Raw genomic sequence first — 18,847 nt, forward strand, 5'->3', positions numbered from 1 at the left:
ATATTTGATGCTTGCTAGTTTTTAAATTTCTATTCCTAAACTTTTCCTTGACAATCACAAAAGAGCTGCAAAAGTTACAAACAATAACTTTTGCATCAATTAATTTTGTTTCCTGTCTTTTTTTAGAAAAACTACTCAAACAAACCTGGATGGTGTGCGAATCACTGGCTTGTCCAAGGATTTCCAGTAAAGCTGGATCTGAGACAAAGAAGAATCTAGGAAATAGCAATCTTTTCTTTTCCAAATATCTGCCAAAAATAATAATGTTAAAACATATAAGCAAATCTCTGAGAACATTTACCAACGCAAATTTTCCTAAACATTTTGTTTTGTTTATTATAATTAGTAGCAGATCTCCAGCAAGTTGTTAGTGGTGAATCAGAGAATATGCTTAGCGGAACATCTAAAGTGTTGTTGCTAAAGTATGACAGAAGTTAAGTGTGATGTTTGTAGTAAGTTGCACACTACACTCAAGAATATTCAGGTGTCAACCGTGGCTCAGTGATGGCATTTGTGTGTGTCTCTGTATCTCTCTCTAGCAATTTGATTACCGTTCTAGGTTTTCATTTATTTTATCCTTTCTGATATCCTGTGTCCAATTTTATTGATTACCATTAGTGTTTGTCTGCATCTTTCCTACTGAGCTCTTTCACTGTCTTTTGCTTTTTTCAGTCAATCAACTTTTTTTCTCTTTGTATATCTGATTTCTGTCTAAACTAATATGTGTCTATTGACCTGTCGCTTTCTTTTTGCTAACTCTCACCAAGTCACTTGCAACTGCACACTTGAATTCCCAACTGCCTAACCTTTGGCACTCCAAAACAAAATCTCTGCAGTTGTTGATTTGCTCAACTGATGCCTCACTTCCACATTCGATATCCTTGCCCTCATCAAAACCTTCACTGTCTCCCAACCTTGTCATTCCCTTTGACATGGCCCTGATTTTTGCTCCCACAAGGGAGCAAACAGGAATATATCAACTGGCTTAAAAGGCACAAAAATAAATATATCTAGCAAACAATTGGCTTATACATCACCAGTTCAACCCTGAGCTGAGTTTCTGATCCTAAATATTGTCCATCACAGAGACCAGCTACTTCAACTTCCTGCGCCCTTGACCCCCATAACTACTAAACTTTTGACTACCTAACGTATGTAAAAAGGAAGAGAGTAGCAAAAGTAAGCATTAGAGGCTGAGACAGGTGAAATTATAATGGGGAAAAGGAAATGGCAGAGACATTAAACAAATATTTTGTATCTGTCTTCATAGTAGAAGACACAAAAGGCATACCAAAAATAGTGAGGAACCAAGGGACTAATAAGAGTGAGGAACTTATAGTAATTAATATCAGTAGAAAAACAGTACTTGAGAAACATATGGGACTAAAAGCTGACAAATCTCCTGGACATGACGGCCTACATCCTAGGGTTCTAAAAGAGGTGGCTGAAGAGATAGTGGATGCATTGGTTGTGATCTTCCAAAATTCCCTAGATTCTAGAACGGTTCCAGCAGATTGGAAGGTAGCAAATGCAACCCCGCTATTCAAGAAAGGAGGAAGAGAGAAAACAGGGAACTACAGGCCAGTTAGCCTGACATCAGTCATCGGGAAAATGCTGGATTCCCTTATTAAGGAAGTGGTAACGGGGCACTTAGAAAATCATAATATGATTAGGCAGAGTCAACAAGGTTTTATGAAAGGGAAATCGTGTTTGACAAATTTATTAGAGTTTTTTGAGGATGTAACTAGCAGGGTAGATAAAAGGGGAACCAGTGGATGTAGTATATTTGGATTTCCAAAAGGCATTCGATAAGGTGCCACATAAAAGGTTGCTATGCAAGATAAGGGCTCATGGAGTTGGGGGTAATATATTAGCATGGATAGAGGATTGGTTAACAAACAGAAAACAGAGAGTAGGGATAAACGGGTCATTTTCCGGTTGGCAGGCTGCAACTAGTGGGGTGCCGCAAGGATCAGTGCTTGGGCCTCAGCTATTTACAATCTATATTAATGACTTATATGAAGGGACCGAGTGCAATGTATCCAAGTTTGCTAACAATACAAACCTAGATGGGAAAGTAGGCTGTGAGGAGAACACAAATAGCTTGCAAAGGGATATAGACAGTTTAAGTGAATGGGCAATAAGGTGGTAGATGGAGTATAATTTGAGGAAATGTGAGGTTACTCACTTTGGTAGGAAGAATAGAAAAACAGAATATTTTTTAAATGGTGAGAAACTATTAAATGTTGGTATTCAGAGAAATTTGGGTGTCTTCATACAGGAAACACAGAAAGCTAGCATGCAGGTACAGCAAGCAATTAGGAAGGCAAATGGCATGTTGACCTTTATTGCAAGGGGGTTGGAGTACAAGAGTAAGGAAGTCTTGCTACAATTGTACAGGGCCTTGATGAGACCACACCTGGAGCACTGTGCACAGTTTTGGTCTCCTTATCTGAGAAAGAACATATATGTCTTAGAGGCGGTGTAACGAAGATTCACTCGATTGATCCCTGGGATGAGAGGGTTGTCCTATGAGGAGAGATTGAATAGATTGGGCCTATACTCTCTGGAGTTTAGAAGAATGAGGGGTGATCTCATGGAAACATAAGATTCTGACAGGGTAGATGCTGAGAGTTTGTTTCCCCTGGCTGGAGTGTCTAGAACTAGGGGGCAGTCTCAGAATAAGGGGTCGGCCATTTAAGACTGAGATGAGGAGGAATTTCTTCACTCAGAGGGTTGTGAATCTTTGGAATTCTCTACCCAAAAGGGCTGTGGATGCTGAGTCTTTGAGTATATTCAAGGCTGAGATAGATAGATTTTTGGACTCATAGGGAATCAAGGAATACAGGGATCGGGCAGAAAAGTGGAGTTGAGGTCGCAGATCAGCCATGATCTTATTGAATGGTGGAACAGGCTCGAAGGGCTGTATAGCCTAGTCCTGCTCTTAATTCTTCTGTTCTTATGTTGTTCCTTTCTGGCCCCATGCTAGATTACATTGTAACTGGTTTCCTCTACTTAGGTATTGTTACCTTCTCTTTCAAAACTTCCTCAAAAACTCACATTTGACTCCTCTGTCCTTGCAAACTACCATCCCATCTCTAACCTTCCTTTTCTTTCCAAAGTCCTTGAATGTCTCCCAAATCAGACCTGCTGAGTATTACCAACATTTTCTGTTTATATCCATGTCCATCTTTCTCACAACTCCATGTTTGAATCTCACCAATCAGGTTTCCACTTGTCACAGCACTCAAACTGCCCAAATAAAGGTTGCGAATGACATCATCTGTGACTTTGAGCGTGATGAACTATCCTCCTCTCCTTCTCAGCCTCTCTGCAGCCTTTGACATGGCCAACCACATCATCCTCCTCCAAAGCCTCTCTGTTTCCCAGCTCAGTGGGACTGCCTTTGCTTGGTTCCACTCTTAATTATTCAGTGCAGGCAGAGCATCTCCAGATTGAATTCTCTTGCTGCTTTTAATATGAAAAGGCAGGATCTGGCCAAAATGGATTGGGATCAGCTACTTGTAGGAAAATCCACATCCGAGCAATGGGAGTCTTTCAGAAAGGAAATAGAGAGAGTACAACGCCAACATGTTCCCGTAAAGGTCAAGGGTGGGACCAACAAGCCCAGGGAACCTTGGATGTCAAGGGATATACAAGAATGGATTAGGAAAAAAAGGGAGGCTTTTGGCAGATACAAAGGACTAAAAACAGTGGAAGCCCTACAGGAGTATAGAAAGTGCAGGGGGGTACTTAAAAAAGAAATGAGGAGAGCAAAGAGGGGGCATGAAAAAACACTGGTGGGCAAAATAAAGGAAAATCCCATGGTGTTTTCTAAGTATATTAAGGACAAGAGGATAACCAGGGAAAGAGTAGGGCCCATTAGGGACCAAAGTGACAATCTGTGTGTAGAGCCGGAAGATGTAGGTGAGGTTTTAAATGCATATTTTGCATCTGTGTTCACTATGGAGAAGGGTAACGTAGGCTTAGAAATCAGGCAGGGGGATTGTGATATACTTGAACAAATTAGTATTGACAGGGAGGAGGTACTAGCGATTTTAGCGGGCTTAAAAGTGGATAAATCCCCAGGCCCTGACGGGATGTAAGCCAGGCTGCTATGTGAGGCAAGGGAGGAGATTGCAGGGACTCTGACACAAATTTTCAGAACCTCTCTGGCCACAGGGGAGGTGCCAGAGGACTGGAGAACAGCTAACGTAGTACCATTGTTCAAGAAAGGTAGTAGGGATAAACCAGGGAATTACAGGCCAGTGAGCCTAACATCAGTGGTAGGGAAATTATTGGAAAAAATTCTGAGGGACAGAATTAGTCTCCACTTGGAGAGGCAGGGATTAATCAGGGATAGTTAGCATGGCTTTGTCAGGGGGAGATCATGTCTGACCAATTTGATTGAATTTTTCGAGGGGGTGACTAGGTGTGTGGATGAGGGTAGTGCAGTTGATGCAGTCTACATGGACTTCAGTAAGGCTTTTGACAAAGTCCCATATGGGAGACTGGTCAAGAAGGTAAGAGCCCATGGGATCCAGGGCAATTTGGCACATTGGATCCAAAATTGGCTTAGTGGTAGGAGGCAGAGGGTGATGGTCGAAGGTTGTTTTTGTGACTGGAAGCCTGTGTCCAGTGGTATACCGCAGGGATCGGTGCTGGGTCCTTTGCTGTTTGTAGTGTACATTAATGATTTAAATATGAATGTAGGAGGTATGATCAGTAAGTTCTCGGATGACACGAAAATTGGTGGAGTGGTAAATAGTGAGGAGGGAAGCCTCAGGCTACAGGACGATATAGACGGGTTGGTTAGATGGGCAGAACAGTGGCAAATGGAATTTAACCCTGAAATGTGTGAGGGGATGCATTTTGGGAGGACTAACAAGGCAAGGGAATACACAATGAATGGTAGGATCCTAGGAAGGACAGAGGATCAGACGGACCTTGGTGTGCATGTACATAGATCCCTGAAGGCAGTAGGACAGGTAGATAAGGTGGTTAAAAAGGCATATGGGATACTTGCCTTCATTAGCCGAGGCATAGAATATAAGAGCAGGGAGGTTATGATGGAGCTGTACAAAACGCTAGTTAGGCCACAGCTGGAATACTGTGTGCAGTTCTGGTCACCACACTATAGGAGGGATGTGATTACATTGGAGACGGTGCAGAGGAGATTCACCAGGATGTTACCTGGGCTGGAGCGTTCAGCTATGAAGAGAGACTGGACAGGTTGGGGTTGTTTTCCTTAGAGCAGAGAAGGCTGAGGGGGGACCTGATTGAGGTGTACAAAATTATGAGGGGCATAGATAGGGTAGATAGAAAGGAACTTTTCCCCTTAGTAGAGGGGTCAATAACCAGGGGGCATAGTTTCAAGGTAAGGGGCAGGAGGTTTAGAGGGGTATGAGGAAAAGCTTTTTCACCCAGAGGGTGGTTGGAATCTGGAACTCACTGCTTGAAAGGGTGGTAGAGGCAGGAACCCTCACAACATTCAAGAAGCATTTAGATGAGCGCTTGAAACACCATAGCATACAAGGCTACGGACCAAGTGCTGGAAAATGGGATTAGAATAGATAGGGCTTGATGTCTGGCGTGGACATGATGGGCCGAAGGGCCTCTTTCTGTGTTGTATAACTCTAAACACTACCATCTTGCTTTGAGCTAGGTATGACTCCAGCCAGTGGAGAGTTTGCCTCCTGATTCCGATTGACTTCAATTTTACTAGGGCTCCTTGATGCTACACTCTGTCAAATGTTGCTTTAATGTCAAGGGCAGTCTACACTCTGTCAAATGTTGCTTTAATGTCAAGGGCAGTGACTTTCACCTCTCCCCTGGAATTCAGCTCTTTTGAATATGTTTGGACCAAGGCTGCAATGAAATCAGGAGCCGAGTGGTCCTGGTGGAATCCAAACTGAGCATCGGTGAGCAGGTTATTGGTGAGCACGTGCCACTTGATAGCACTGTCGATGACACCTTCCATCACTTTGCTGATGATTGAGAGTAGACTGATGGGCGGTAATTGGCCAGATTGGATTTGTCCTGCTATTTGTGGACAGGACAAATTTGGTCGCCTTATCTGAGGAAGGATGTTCTTGCCATGGAAGGAGTGCAGCGAAGATTCACCAGGCTGATACCAGGGATGACAGGAATGACGTATGAGGAGAGATTGGGTCGATTGGACTTGTACTCGCTGGAGTTTAGAAGAATGAGAGGGGATCTCATTGAAACTTATAAAATTCTAACAGGGCGAGACAGACTAGATGCAGGAAGGATGTTGCCGATGGTCGGGGTGTCCAGAACCAGGGGTCACAGTCTAAGGATAAGGGGTAAGCCATTTAGGACAGAGATGAGGAGGAATTTCTTCACCCAGAGAGTGGTGAACCTGTGGAATTCTCTACCAAAGAAGGCAGTAGAGGCCAATTCATTAAATATATTCAAGAAGGAGTTAGATATATTTCTTAAGGCTAAAGGGATCAAGGGATATGGAGAGAAGGCAGGAACAGGGTACTGAATTTGGATGATCAGCCATGATCTCATTGAATGGTGGAGCAGGCTCGAGGGGCCGAATGGCTTACTCCTGCTCCTATCTTCTATGTTTCTATGTAGGACATACCTGGGCCGTTTTCCACATTGTTGTAGCTGTACTGGAATAGCTTGGCTAGAGGCACGGCTAGTTCTGGAGCACAAGTCTTCAGCACGGCAGCCGAGATGTTGTCGGGGCCCATAGCCTTTGCTGTATCCAGTGCGCTCAGCTGTTTCCTGATATCACGTGGAGTGAATCAAATTGGATGAAGATTGGTTTCTGTAGTGGTGTGGGCCTCAGGTGGAGGCCGATATGGATCATTCACTCGGCACTTCTGGCTGAAGATGGTTGCAAACGCTTCAGCCTTGTGTTTTGTACTCACTTGCTGGGCTCCGCCATCCTTGAGGATGGGGATATTCATGGAGCCCCCTCCTCCTGTTAATTATTTAATTGTCCACCACCATTCACGACTGGACGTGCAGGACTGCAGAGCTTTGATCTGATCGGTTGGTTGTGGGATCACTTAGCTCTGCCTAAAGCATGCTGCTTCCGCTGTTTTGCATGAATGTAGTCCTGTGTTACAGCTTCCCCAGGTTGTCACCTCATTTTTAGGTACACCTGGTGCTGCTCCTGGCATGCTCTCCTCATTGAACCACAGTTGGTCCCCTGGCTTGATGGTAATGTTAGAGTGAGGGATATGCCAGGCCATGAGGTTACAAATTGTGGTGGAATACAATTCTGCTGCTGCTGATGGCCCACAGTGCCTCATGAATGCCCAGTTTTGAGCTGCTAGATCTGTTCTGAATCTATCCAATTTAGCATGGTGGTGGTGGTGCCACACAACATGATGGAGAATGTCCTCAGTGTGAAGCTGGGACTTCGTCTCCACAATGACTATGCGGTGGTCACTGCTACCAATGCTGTCATGGGCAGATGCATCTGCGACAGGTAGATTGGTGTGGACAAGATGAAGTAGATTTTTCCCTCATGTTGGTTCTCTCACCACCTCCTTCAGGACTCGGCCAGCTTGGTCAGTTATAGTGCTACCGAGCCACTCTTGGTGATGGACATTGAATTTATATTTATATTCTATGCCTCTATTTATAGACCAATATAACACATATGCTTTTTAACCACCTTATCAACTTGCCCTGCAATCTTTAAGGAATTGTTTATATGGACACCAAGGTCTCTCTGCTAATCTATACTTTTCAAACATGTACCATTTATAGTATACTGTTTTTCCATATCAGTCTCTGCATTGAACTCCACATGCTATGCTTCTGCTCATTTCACCATCCTGTCTATGTCATATTGAATCTATCCTTATCACTATCTACTACGTTGCCAAGTTTTGTATCATCTGCAAACTTTATAATGCTGCTCTCTATACCCGAGTCTAGGCCGTTTATAAAAATTAAGAGTACTGGACAAAAACTGACTCTTGAGGAACACCATGCAAACCACCTCTCGGTCTGAAGAACATCCATCCACCACAACCCTCTGCTTCCTGTCAGTGAGCCAATTCCATATCCATGCTGCCACTTTCCCCTTAATAACATGGGCTTCCACCTTCTGAACAAGCCTCCTGTGTGGCACTTTGTCGAATGCCTTCTGAAAGTTCACAAATACCACATCTACTGCACTACCTGGATCAATCTTCTCTGTTACTGTAAGATTTTAAGGCTAGAAATTCATTATAGCCAAGGAATGGGCGGTGTCAGTAGAAAAGTTGGAGAGTTAGCACCAGGTGCTAACGCTTCAGACTGCATGCAAAATTCGTGCTCACTGCTCAAAAAAATGATTGGAGTCCTAATTCAAGTCTTAATGCCCAAGCTCATTGGTGTTACATTCAAAGGGTGGACAAATATCAGGTGCAGTCTAATCGCAAGTCATAATTGCCATAGGCGTTTTTCACTACTTAAAGGGGAGGTTCATTGATGCTGCAGCACCTCATTCTCAGCATTGTTGGCTGTGCAGCTGCCTCAGCAAACAGAAGAAGGAGAAGGAGAAGGAGAAGGAGAAGGAGCTGGAGCTGGAGCTGGAGCTGGAGCTGGAGCTGGAGGACTGAACCAGGTGTACTCATGGCAGATCCACGCCCCAGGGAGAGAGCCCGCAGATTCTGCGATGAAGCACTGGAAGCATTGGTTTTCGCTGTGGAGAGACGGAGGGCGGTGCCCTACCCGGCAAGTGGCAGGAGGCCCTCGCCACAAGTCTTCTGCACCATGTAGAGGGAGGTAGTGCAGCATGTCTCGGGCAGCACTGTGGTCCCCAGGACCTACACACAGTGCAGGAAGAAATGTAACGACCTCACTCGGGTGGTCATGGTGAGTGAATGTTTCACCAAATGCTACATATCACCATCTGAACCATAGTCTTCACACACTGCCTAAAGCACCACACCCCCAGCACTCACCCACCAATAATCTCAGCCTACCAACACGCACACCCACATCTCACACCTTGCACACAATGACTGCTATTCAACTATAGCAGGCACATCACCCAAACACATTGTTCCACACTCACTCAAACACTTTTCTTTCTCTTGCAGGCCAAGGTGGCTCACAACAGGAGGGAGCAGGAGCGGACAGGCGGGGGGCAAGCCGACACCCAACCATTGTCTGCGCTGGAGAATCGAGTGCTGCAGGTTATTGGGTGCCAAGTGATGGTCGCCATGACCACTGGCGAAGTTGACCCCTTTGGGGACAACAACGGTATGTTCATCCCTACTCCTTCATCTCACAACCCACTTCCCCCTCACACCGCAAGCATTTCGCACTTTCCAGCTAGTCATGCTGTATGCATGCATTTCTCACTTCCTGCCTCCTCCCCTCACCTTAACCCGACTCTTGTGCCTTTATGCTTTCAGATAATCAGCAAGCACCTGAGCAGCCTGTCTCTGAGGGCACCATAATGAGCGAGGCGGGAGAAGAGGAGGAGGAAGAATACACCGCGTCACTGCATCTCTCACCCGCAGACACCAGCTCACGTACTGAGACTACGCGTTCTTTCTGCACAGTGTGAGGTACCGGGTACAAGTGGGCTGCAGCAAGGCCAGGGGGAAAGGGTAGCTCGGGGGCTAGCTCCCCGGAGGGCGAGTTCGTGCACGAGTTCTGCTGTACAGGACACAGGTGAGGACCTCAATGGGGAGGCCTTTAGAAGAAGGGTGATGGGCATGCACATGGAGATGATAGGTGCAATGGCAAGAGTGCCCGAGAGCCTCTCGACAATGATAAGGAGCGTGGAGGAATCTGCCTCCAACATTGCACAAGGCTCTGCGCACACCATGGAGCCCATCATTTTCAGTCTGCAACGGATGATAGACCCCCAGAGAGAACATGGCGACCCAGACCTGATGCCGCGTGTGATGGGCGATCTGGCAGCTTCCATTGCAGCACAGGCAGAAGCGACACAATGTCTTAGTGCTGCAATGCAGTCTATGCTTGGTGGCATTCAATCTCAGACTGTTCTCATGCAGTCTCAACTTGATGCCACGCAAGCTCTGACTGCTGCCATCGTGGCTGGGTCCATAGCGGTGTCGCAGCAGGCCAGCAATCTGTGCTCCAACACACGGGGGAGTGGCAGTGGGTCAGTGGAACAGGAACCTGCTGTCTTCTCTCAGGATGAGAGCATTCCTGCTCCCACCACTGCCACTCCACCATTGCTCTTGTCGCTGCCTGCCTGCTGAGTTGGTACAGTCTACAGTCGGGCCTTCCAGGCCCAGAACTGGTCGAGGGCGTCCTGCAAGGCCATCTGAAGTCTCCCGCATGGACACTCGGCAGCCTTCCACCAGCCCTGCTGCAGCCACTGGGCCAACACTTCGTGGGAGCACTAGAGTAGGGAAAGGCACAGTAACGAGAGGCATAAGAACATAAGAAATAGGAGCAGGAGTAGGCCAATCGGCCCCTTGAGCCTGCTCCGCCATTCAATAAGATCATGGCTGATCTGATCCTAACCGCCAATCTCTATCACAGAACTATCTCCTGAAACTAACAGAATTAGACATACGAAATAGGAGCAGGATCAGGCTACACGGCCCCTGGGCCCGCTCCGCTACCCACAGGGCCATGACTGATCCGAACCTAGACTCATGTCCAAATTCCTGCCAGCTCCCCGTAACCCTTAATTTCTAGGAAACTGTCTATTTCTGTAATGATGTAGCTTCTACAGCTTTTTGGGGCAGCATATTCCATGGACCTACCACCCTCTGAGTGAAGTAGTTTCGCCTCATCTCAGTTTTGAAAGAGCAGCCCCTTATTCTAAGACTATGCCCCCTAGTTCTAGTTTCACCCATCATCGGGAACATCCTCCCTGCATCCACCCGATCCAACCCCTTCACAATCTTATATGTTTCAATAAGATCGCCTCTCATTCTTCTGAACTCCAATGAGTAGAGTCCCAATCTACTCAACCTCTCCTCATATGTCCATCCCCGGGATTAACCGAGTGAACCTTCTTTGTACTGACTCGAGAGCAAGTATGTCTTTTCTTAAGTATGGACACCAGAACTGTATGCAGTATTCCAGGTGCGGTCTCACCAATACCTTGTACAACTGCAGCAATACCTCCCTATTTTTATATTCTATCCCCCTAATAATAATAATTCAACTTTATTGTCATTGTACAACGAAATGTGATCTTGCAAGCTCCCATGAGTCCAGTACAATAACATTAACATTAAATGTAAATAGCACCGTCCTGGGAGAAGCAAAGCCGCTGCATCTGTGCGCGCCGCCATTCCATTTCCACCATTCCTCCTGTCCGACAATCTTCAGCCCAACGCCCGGGCCTGCTCACCAGCCGCCCCCTCTCGGGGCTCCTTCCGTGACCTTCTCACCAACCGCCCCTCCTCGGGGCTCCTTCTGTGACCTTCTACACCTGGTCTTCCCTGATAGTCACCCTTCACAGGTACTAACCAGGCCTGGCTCTGCTTAGCTTCCAAGCCTTCACCAGTGACCCTGTCCCTGTCCCTAGTCCCTAGCAATGAAAGCTAACATTCCATTGGCCTTCTTAATCACTTGCTGCACCTGCATACTAACCTTTTGAGTTTTGTGCACCAGGACCCCCAGATCCCTTTGTACTTCAGTACTTTCCAGTTTCTTGCCATTAAGATAATAACTTGCCCTACGATTTTTCCTGCCAAAGTGCATAACCTCACACTTTCCAGTATTGTATTCCATCTGCCAAATCTCTGCCCACTTACTTAGCCTGTCTATGTCCGTTTTTTTGCAGGTTTTTTATGTCCTCCTCACTCGCTACTTTCCCTCCCATCTTAGTATCATCTGCAAACTTTGATATGCACTAAGGGATTGCACAAGGGTGAATAATTAATATTTTTTGTGCAAATATGTTTCACTGATTTTTGATAAATTTATCAATTCAGCTTGGATTCTTTTGTGGTGTGTCTCATTTCAGCTTTGCGCTGTGATATGGCCTGTGACAGGGATGGAATGATGTTAGCCTAACATCTGTGGTTGGCAAAATGTTGGAGTCCATTATTAAGGAAACAGTAACAGAGCATTTGGATGAACATAATTTAATAGGACAGAGTCAGCATGGTTTTATGAAGGGGAAGTCATGTTTGACAAATTTGCTCGAAATCTTTGAGGACGTAACATACAGGGTGGATAAAGGGGAACCAGTGGATGTAGTGTATTTGGACTTCCAAAAGGCATTTGACAAGGTTCCACACAAAAGATTACTGATCAAGATAAAAAATCACGGGATTGGGGGTAATATACTGGCATGGGTGGAAGACTGGCTATCTAACAGAAAACATAGAGTTGGGATAAATGGTTCGTTCTCGGGCTGGCAATCAGTAACTAGTGGTGTTCCGCGGGGGTCAGCGCTGGGACCCCAACTCTTTACAATCTATATTAACGATTTGGAGGAAGGGACCGAGTGCAACATATCCAAGTTTGCCGACGATACAAAGATGGGAGGGAAAGCAGTGAGGAGGACATGAAAAACCTGCAAAAGGACATAGACAGGCTAAGTGAGTGGGCAGAGATTTGGCAGATGCAATATAATATTGGAAAGTGTGAGGTTATGCACTTTGGCAGGAAAAAATCAAAGAGCAAGTTATTATCTAAATGGAGAGAAACTGCAAAGTGCTACAGTACAAAGGGATCTGGGGGTCCTGGTGCATGAAACACAAAAAGTTAGTATGCAGGTACAGCAGGTGATCAGGAAGGCCAATGGAATCTTGGCTTTTATTGCAAGGGGGATGGAGTATAAAAACAGGGAAGTCTTGCTGCAGTTATACAAGGTATTGGTGAGGCCAACACCTGGAATACCGCGTGCAGTTTTGGTTTTCATATTTAAGAAAAGATATACTTGCTCTCGAGGCGGTTCAGAGCAGGTTCACTCGGTTGATTCTGGAGATGAGGGGGTTGACGTATGAGGAAAGGTTGAGTAGGTTGGGCCTCTACTCATTGGAGTTCAGAAGAATGAGAGGCGATCTTATCGAAACATGTAAGATTGTGAGGGGGCTTGATCGTGTGGATGCGGTGAGGATGTTTCCACTGATGGGTGAGACTAGAACTAGGGGGCATAATCTTAGAATAAGGGGCTGCCCTTTCAAAACTGAGATGAGGAGAAACTTCTTCACTCAGAGGGTAGTAAATCTAAGGAATTTGCTACCCCAGAGAGCTGTGGAAGCTGCAACATTAAATAAATTTAAAACGGAGATAGACAGTTTCCTAGCAGATAAGGGAATTAGGGGTTATGGGGAGAGGGCAGGGAAGTGGACGTGAGCCTAGATTCGGATCAGCCATGATCCTATTGAATGGCGGAGCAGGCCCGAGGGGCCGTATGGCCTACTCCTGCTCCTACTTCTTATGTTCTTCTGTTCTTATGTGGATGTGGTGAGCAATGGGTTCTGGGGTTTAATTTATTCGAACCGCAGTCTGATGAGGTGGTCACGGATCGCTCTTCCGGAAGGCCATTTGAGTGGCTGCCTCCTCCTCTTCCTCATCCTCCTCGCCCTCTTCCTCCTCTTCTCCCTCTTTCTCCTCCTGAGGTGGTTCCACAATCCCTGGTGGCCAAGTTGTGGAGCATGCAGCAGACCACCACAACATGGGACACCCACTCAGCCGAATCCTGGAGGGCTCCTCCTGAGTGGTCAAGGCAGTGGAACTGTTGCTTCAGCAGGTCAATGGTCTGCTCATTGATGTTCCTGGTGGTAGTATGGCTCTCAATATGAGTGCTGGGCAGGAGTGTTGGGGTTGCAGAGGGGAGTCATGAGCCAGGTGGAGAGCGGATATCCCTTGTCTCCAAGCAGCCAGCCACGAGCTTGACATGGTGGCTGGAAGGGTGATGGCACAGTTGTCTGGCGTAGGTTGAAGGCATCGTGGCTGCTGCCAGGATAGCGGGCATTGACGGTGAGGATTCGCTGTGAGTGGTTGCACACCAACTGCACATTAAGTGACTGGTAGCCTTTGCAGTTACGGAAGATCTCAGCATTGTTATGTGGTGACCGCAAATCCACGTGGGTGCACTCAATGGCACTCTGCACCATGGGGAATCCTTCTATCCTGGCAAAGCCACATTCACACTCATCCTGCTTTTCTCTGGTGATGGGGAAGGAAATATAGGCCTAGAAATTCGGTTGGCTTTGCGCCCAGTTTTCGCCCAAAGAGGGCTTTTGCGCCACTTGCTAAACTTCCCCCGATATTGTGCGGTAATGGCGGTGTTAGCCAGTAGCGCTGCGCCGCCACCGATGACGTCATCGGTGTGCGCAGTGCCCCGCTACCGCCCCGCTACCGGCCCGACCGCCATATTGAGTTTCGGCCGCCTCTTCCGCGGCGGCCGCAAACAGCGACCAGAAAACGGGGCCTACCTGATGCGGTAGTGGGGCGAGTTAAGGCGGATGTGCGGCCGGCCGCTTTTTCGGCGGCCGCCTGCCCGCACCTCCTTCCCCGGCCTCCTCCACCCCCCCCCCCCCCCCGCGGCATTGCCGGCTGTTTTCCGGGAGCCCGGCACTTCTCCGTGGTGCCGGGCTCATTTGCCGGCACTAGCGAGCGGCGATCGCGCTGTTGCAGGCACCTCCCCCTTAAGAGAGGGAGGAAGGCCTGCAGTACCGCAGCCTGCCGCTCCGCAGCAGGTGGCGCTGCGGCACTTAGCGCGCCGATATTCAGTTTCAGCGCCCCAAGCGGGGGCGCCGAAACCCTTGATTTGCGGCCGGCTTCGACTTGGGGCGCTGAAACTGAATATCCGGCGGGCGCAAGTGGCTCCGCGCGCAGCGGTAATTTCTGGGCGCAAGCGAGCTGGCCGCCCCAAAGTCAATTTCTAGCCCATAGTCTCTTCTCCTATTGTAGAGAGCCTCTGTGACCTCCCGGATGCAGCGATGGATGGCGAACCGCGAGATGTTAGCTATGTCTCCTGTTGCAGACTGGAAGGATCCACTGGCAAAGAAATTGAGGGTGACGGTGACCTTGACTGCTAGTGGGAGAGCTGTTGTCACCCTAGACTGATGCTGGAGGTCTGGTTGCAGGAGGTGGCAGATTCTGTGACCAGCTCCTTGCTGAAGCGGAGCCTTCTAATACACTGCTCCTCGCTTAATTGGAGGTAGGAAAAGTGCTCCTGGAATACCCTTGGAGGGTAAAGCCACCTGTTGAGAGGCCTGATGGCCTTCCTCATCTCTCTGTGCACATGTTCCCGTCTTTCTCGCTGCCTACGCTCCCTCCGCCATAGATCCTGGAGGGCGAGGTGGCATGCCAGTACAGCCCTCAGTAATGTTACCAAGTGTAGCAGTTTGATTGTTTGAAGAATAAATGCAGCAACTTTTTAGTTGCCACAACACTCCTGCAAAAGAACCTTGAAATTACTGAACAAAAATGTTGCAGTATGAGAAACTGACAAGAAACCACTGAAACTGCACTAACCTGACAGCTGCGAGTCATTAATGATGATCCCTCTAAATGACATCCCCTGGAGCCAGCTTCCTGGTGCTTCACATCAGCTCTCGCTGTTGGTGTTTACTCCAGGCGCTAAAGTAAGTGGCAAGAATCAATTTAGTAGATTGGGCAGTCAGTGAGCGTTGCACACTCACTGACATCACAATCCACCTGGCATTGACGTTCCCAGGGAGAACTCTTCCTGGAGGTACTACGGCAGGGGCCAGAATTCGCCTCATGCCGGCGATACTGCTCTAGTGCACCGTTAGCTGTTGTCAGAGGAGTGGTGGATTAGGGACCAAAATGGAGATCTCTTGATGGAGGCAGAAGGCATGACTGCGGTACTAAATGAGAAGTTTGCATCAGTGTTTTTGAAGGAATAGGACTTTGCCAAAGCTATGGTAAATGAGGAGGTTGCTGGGATACGGGATGAAAGCAAAATAGATAGAGGAGGTACTAGAAAGACTGGCGGTACTTAAAGTGGATAAGTCACCCAGTCCGGATGGGATGCATCCTAGGTTGCTGAGGGTAGTAAGGGTAGAACTTGCGTAAGTGCTGGCCACAATCTTCAAATCCTCCTTAGATATAGGGGTGGTGTAAAAGGACTGGAGGATAGCAAATGTTAAACCCTTGTTAAAAACAAGGGAGAAGGGTAAACCTGGCAATTACAGGCCAGTCAGTTTAACGTTGGTGGCAGGGATGCTTTTAGATAAAATAATCTGGGAGAAAGTTAACAGCCACTTGGACAAGCATGGACTAACAGGAGGGCCAGCATGGATTTGTTGAGGGAAAATCGTGTTTGACTAACTTGATTCGTTTTTTGATGAGGGATGAGAGAAGGTGGATGAGGGCAGTATAGTTGGTGCTGTGTATATGGACTTTGAAAAGGCGTTGATAAAGTACCACATATTAGGCTTGTTAGCAAAATTGAAGCCCATGGGAATAAAAGGGCCAGTAACAGCATGGACACATAGCTGGCTAAGGCATAGAAAACAGAGAGTTGTGCTGAATGGCTGTTTTTTGGACTGGAGGGAGGTATACAGTGGTGTTACCCATGGTTCAGTACTCAGACCACTGCTGTTTTTGATATTCATAAGAACATAAGAAATAGGGGCAGGAGTAGGCCATTTGGCCCTTTGAATGGCGGAGCAGGCTCGATCAGATCATGGCTGATCTTCTATCTCATCTCCACTTCCCTGCACTATCCCCATATCCCTTGATTCCCTTAATATTCAAAAATATATCGATCTCTGTCTTGAATATACTCAGTGACTGAGCCTCCACAGCCTTCTGGGGTAGAGAATTCCAAAGATTCGCCACCCTCTGAGTGAAGAAATTTCTCCTCATCTCAGTTCTAAATTGCCGACCCCTGGCTGTAGAATCCCCAGCCAGGGGAAACATCCTCCCTGCATCTACCCTGCCAAGCCCTGTAAGAATTTTGTATGCTTCAATGAGATCACCTCTCATTCTTGTAAACTCTCGAGGATATAGGCCTAGTCTACTCAATCTCTCTTCATAGGACAATTCCCCCCCATCCCAGGATTCAGTCTGGAGAACCTGCCTTGCACTCCCTCTATGGCAAGTGTAGGATTTTGCAATAATTTTGAAATTTTCTACAGTTCCGAAGATTTATTTTTGATTAAAGAATAACTGGGTAGAATACACCTTTAAAAATCCAGGGATCAAAAATGGCCATCAGACCTCGTGGCAGAACAAAAGGCAGCCTATGTGTCTGTGAAAAGGATAATCAAAGATGGCTGTCCGACCTCGTGGCAGAAGATACAACACAGCCTGTGTGCTGTGAAAAGGAAAATCAAAGATGGCTGACAAAGGATTTTTTTTTAAAACAGCCCCTGAAGTAGTAAGGTATTTAAACCGTCAATCAAATGCGGTTTGGGAAACTGCTACAATGTTGACTCAAAAGATTAAGTGCTTGAGACTGTCAGCATGAACAAAGGAACTTTGTTTGCATAAACGCTTTACAATATTGATTTAAGAGATTAAGCACTTGAGACTGCCAATCAATTGCAGTTGGGCGTGACCACAGGACAATCCGATTGTTTACACTAATCTCCAAGGGCTGTTTACTCAGCAATTAAGGAAATAGACATGTTTTCTTCAAACGGAGACCGCTTTATTCAACCCATCACAATGAATGGGGATAAATTCAAAAATCCATCACAAGGGAAATGGGTAATTCATCCAAAACCCATCACAATGAATGGGACAGATCAATTCCCTTTTGTATAGCCCAGATACATTTGGATTTGGGCGGGAAGATTTCGGCTCCAAATGGGGTATAAGATAGCTTCTCAGGAAGCCATCTCTCTCTCTCTCTGCAGCCTCACCTCCGTGCCCTATCTACAACTCAGGAGCCTGCCCAAGGGAGTGGAATACCAGCAGTTACTTTTAAACACTGGGGTATCTCCATTTCAGGGTGGTGAAGAATCTAAGACTGCAGGGGCACGGAGCAGGCGTTCCGTTGGGACGGGCTTCACTTGGCCAGTGCTGGGACTCGAGTCCTGGTGGATCATATAACTAGGGCTGTAGAGAGGGCCTTAAACTAACTAGTGGGGGGGAGGTTCCCAGAGAGCAAATAATAAAAATGACAATAGAGAAGGTCATAGACTCAGGTAGCAGTGGGGAAATTAAAAACCAGAGCGTGTCAGGAAGGGGCAGAAGGTATGGAGTAAAAGGTAAAGTAATAAAAAGGGCAAAAGCAGGAACGAAGTGTCACAAAACATCTTTGAAAGTTCTCTATCTGAATGCACGTAGCATTCGTAACAAACTAGATGAGTTAATGGCACAAATAAGTACATATGGGTATGATCTTGTGGCCATTACAGAAACATGGCTGCAGGGTGACTGCCTGAGAATTAAACATACCAGGTTATTTAACGATCAGGAAGGACAGGCAGGAAGGAAGGGGGGGTGGGGTGGCTATGTTAATAAAGGAAGGAATCACTGTAATACAGAGAAATGATATTGGGTCAAAAGATCAGGATAATGAAACAGTTTGGGTGGAAATAAGGAATAATAAGGGGAAAAAAACACTAGTGGGCATAGTCTATAGGCCTCCGAACAGTGCCAACTCTGGTGGACAGACCAATCAGGAAATAGTTGAGGCTTGTAATAAGGGAACATCTATAATTATGGGGGATTTTAACTATCATACTAATTGGACAAATCAAATTGGGCAGGGCAGCCTTGAGGATGAGTTCATTGAGTGTATTAGGGATGGGTTTCTTGAGCAGTATGTAACTGAACCGACCAGGGGGCAAGCAACCTTAGATCTGGTCCTGTGTAACGAGACGGGATTAATTAAAAATGTCCTAGTAAAGGATCCCCTTGGAATGAGTGACCATAACATGGTTGAATTCCATATTCAATTAGAGGGTGAGAAGGTTGGATCTCAAACAAGCGT

At 46.7% G+C, this 18,847-nt stretch overlaps 1 protein-coding gene across 1 annotated transcript in view; it reads right to left on the reverse strand.

The window, feature by feature from the left end:
* LOC147113152 (dynein axonemal heavy chain 8-like) overlaps nt 1–18,847 on the reverse strand; it is a 1,456,516-nt gene that overhangs the window by 1,166,330 nt on the left and 271,339 nt on the right. The window contains exon 11 of the mRNA XM_085998053.1: nt 146–248. Within this exon, the coding sequence (XP_085854179.1) occupies nt 146–248 (103 nt within the window). The remainder of the gene's footprint in view (nt 1–145; nt 249–18,847) is intronic.

This window comes from Somniosus microcephalus, chromosome 9, assembly GCF_052327205.1.
Source record: "Somniosus microcephalus isolate GS21.2 chromosome 9, FLI_Smic_1.0, whole genome shotgun sequence".
In the NCBI taxonomy this organism is placed as follows: Eukaryota; Metazoa; Chordata; class Chondrichthyes; order Squaliformes; family Somniosidae; genus Somniosus; species Somniosus microcephalus.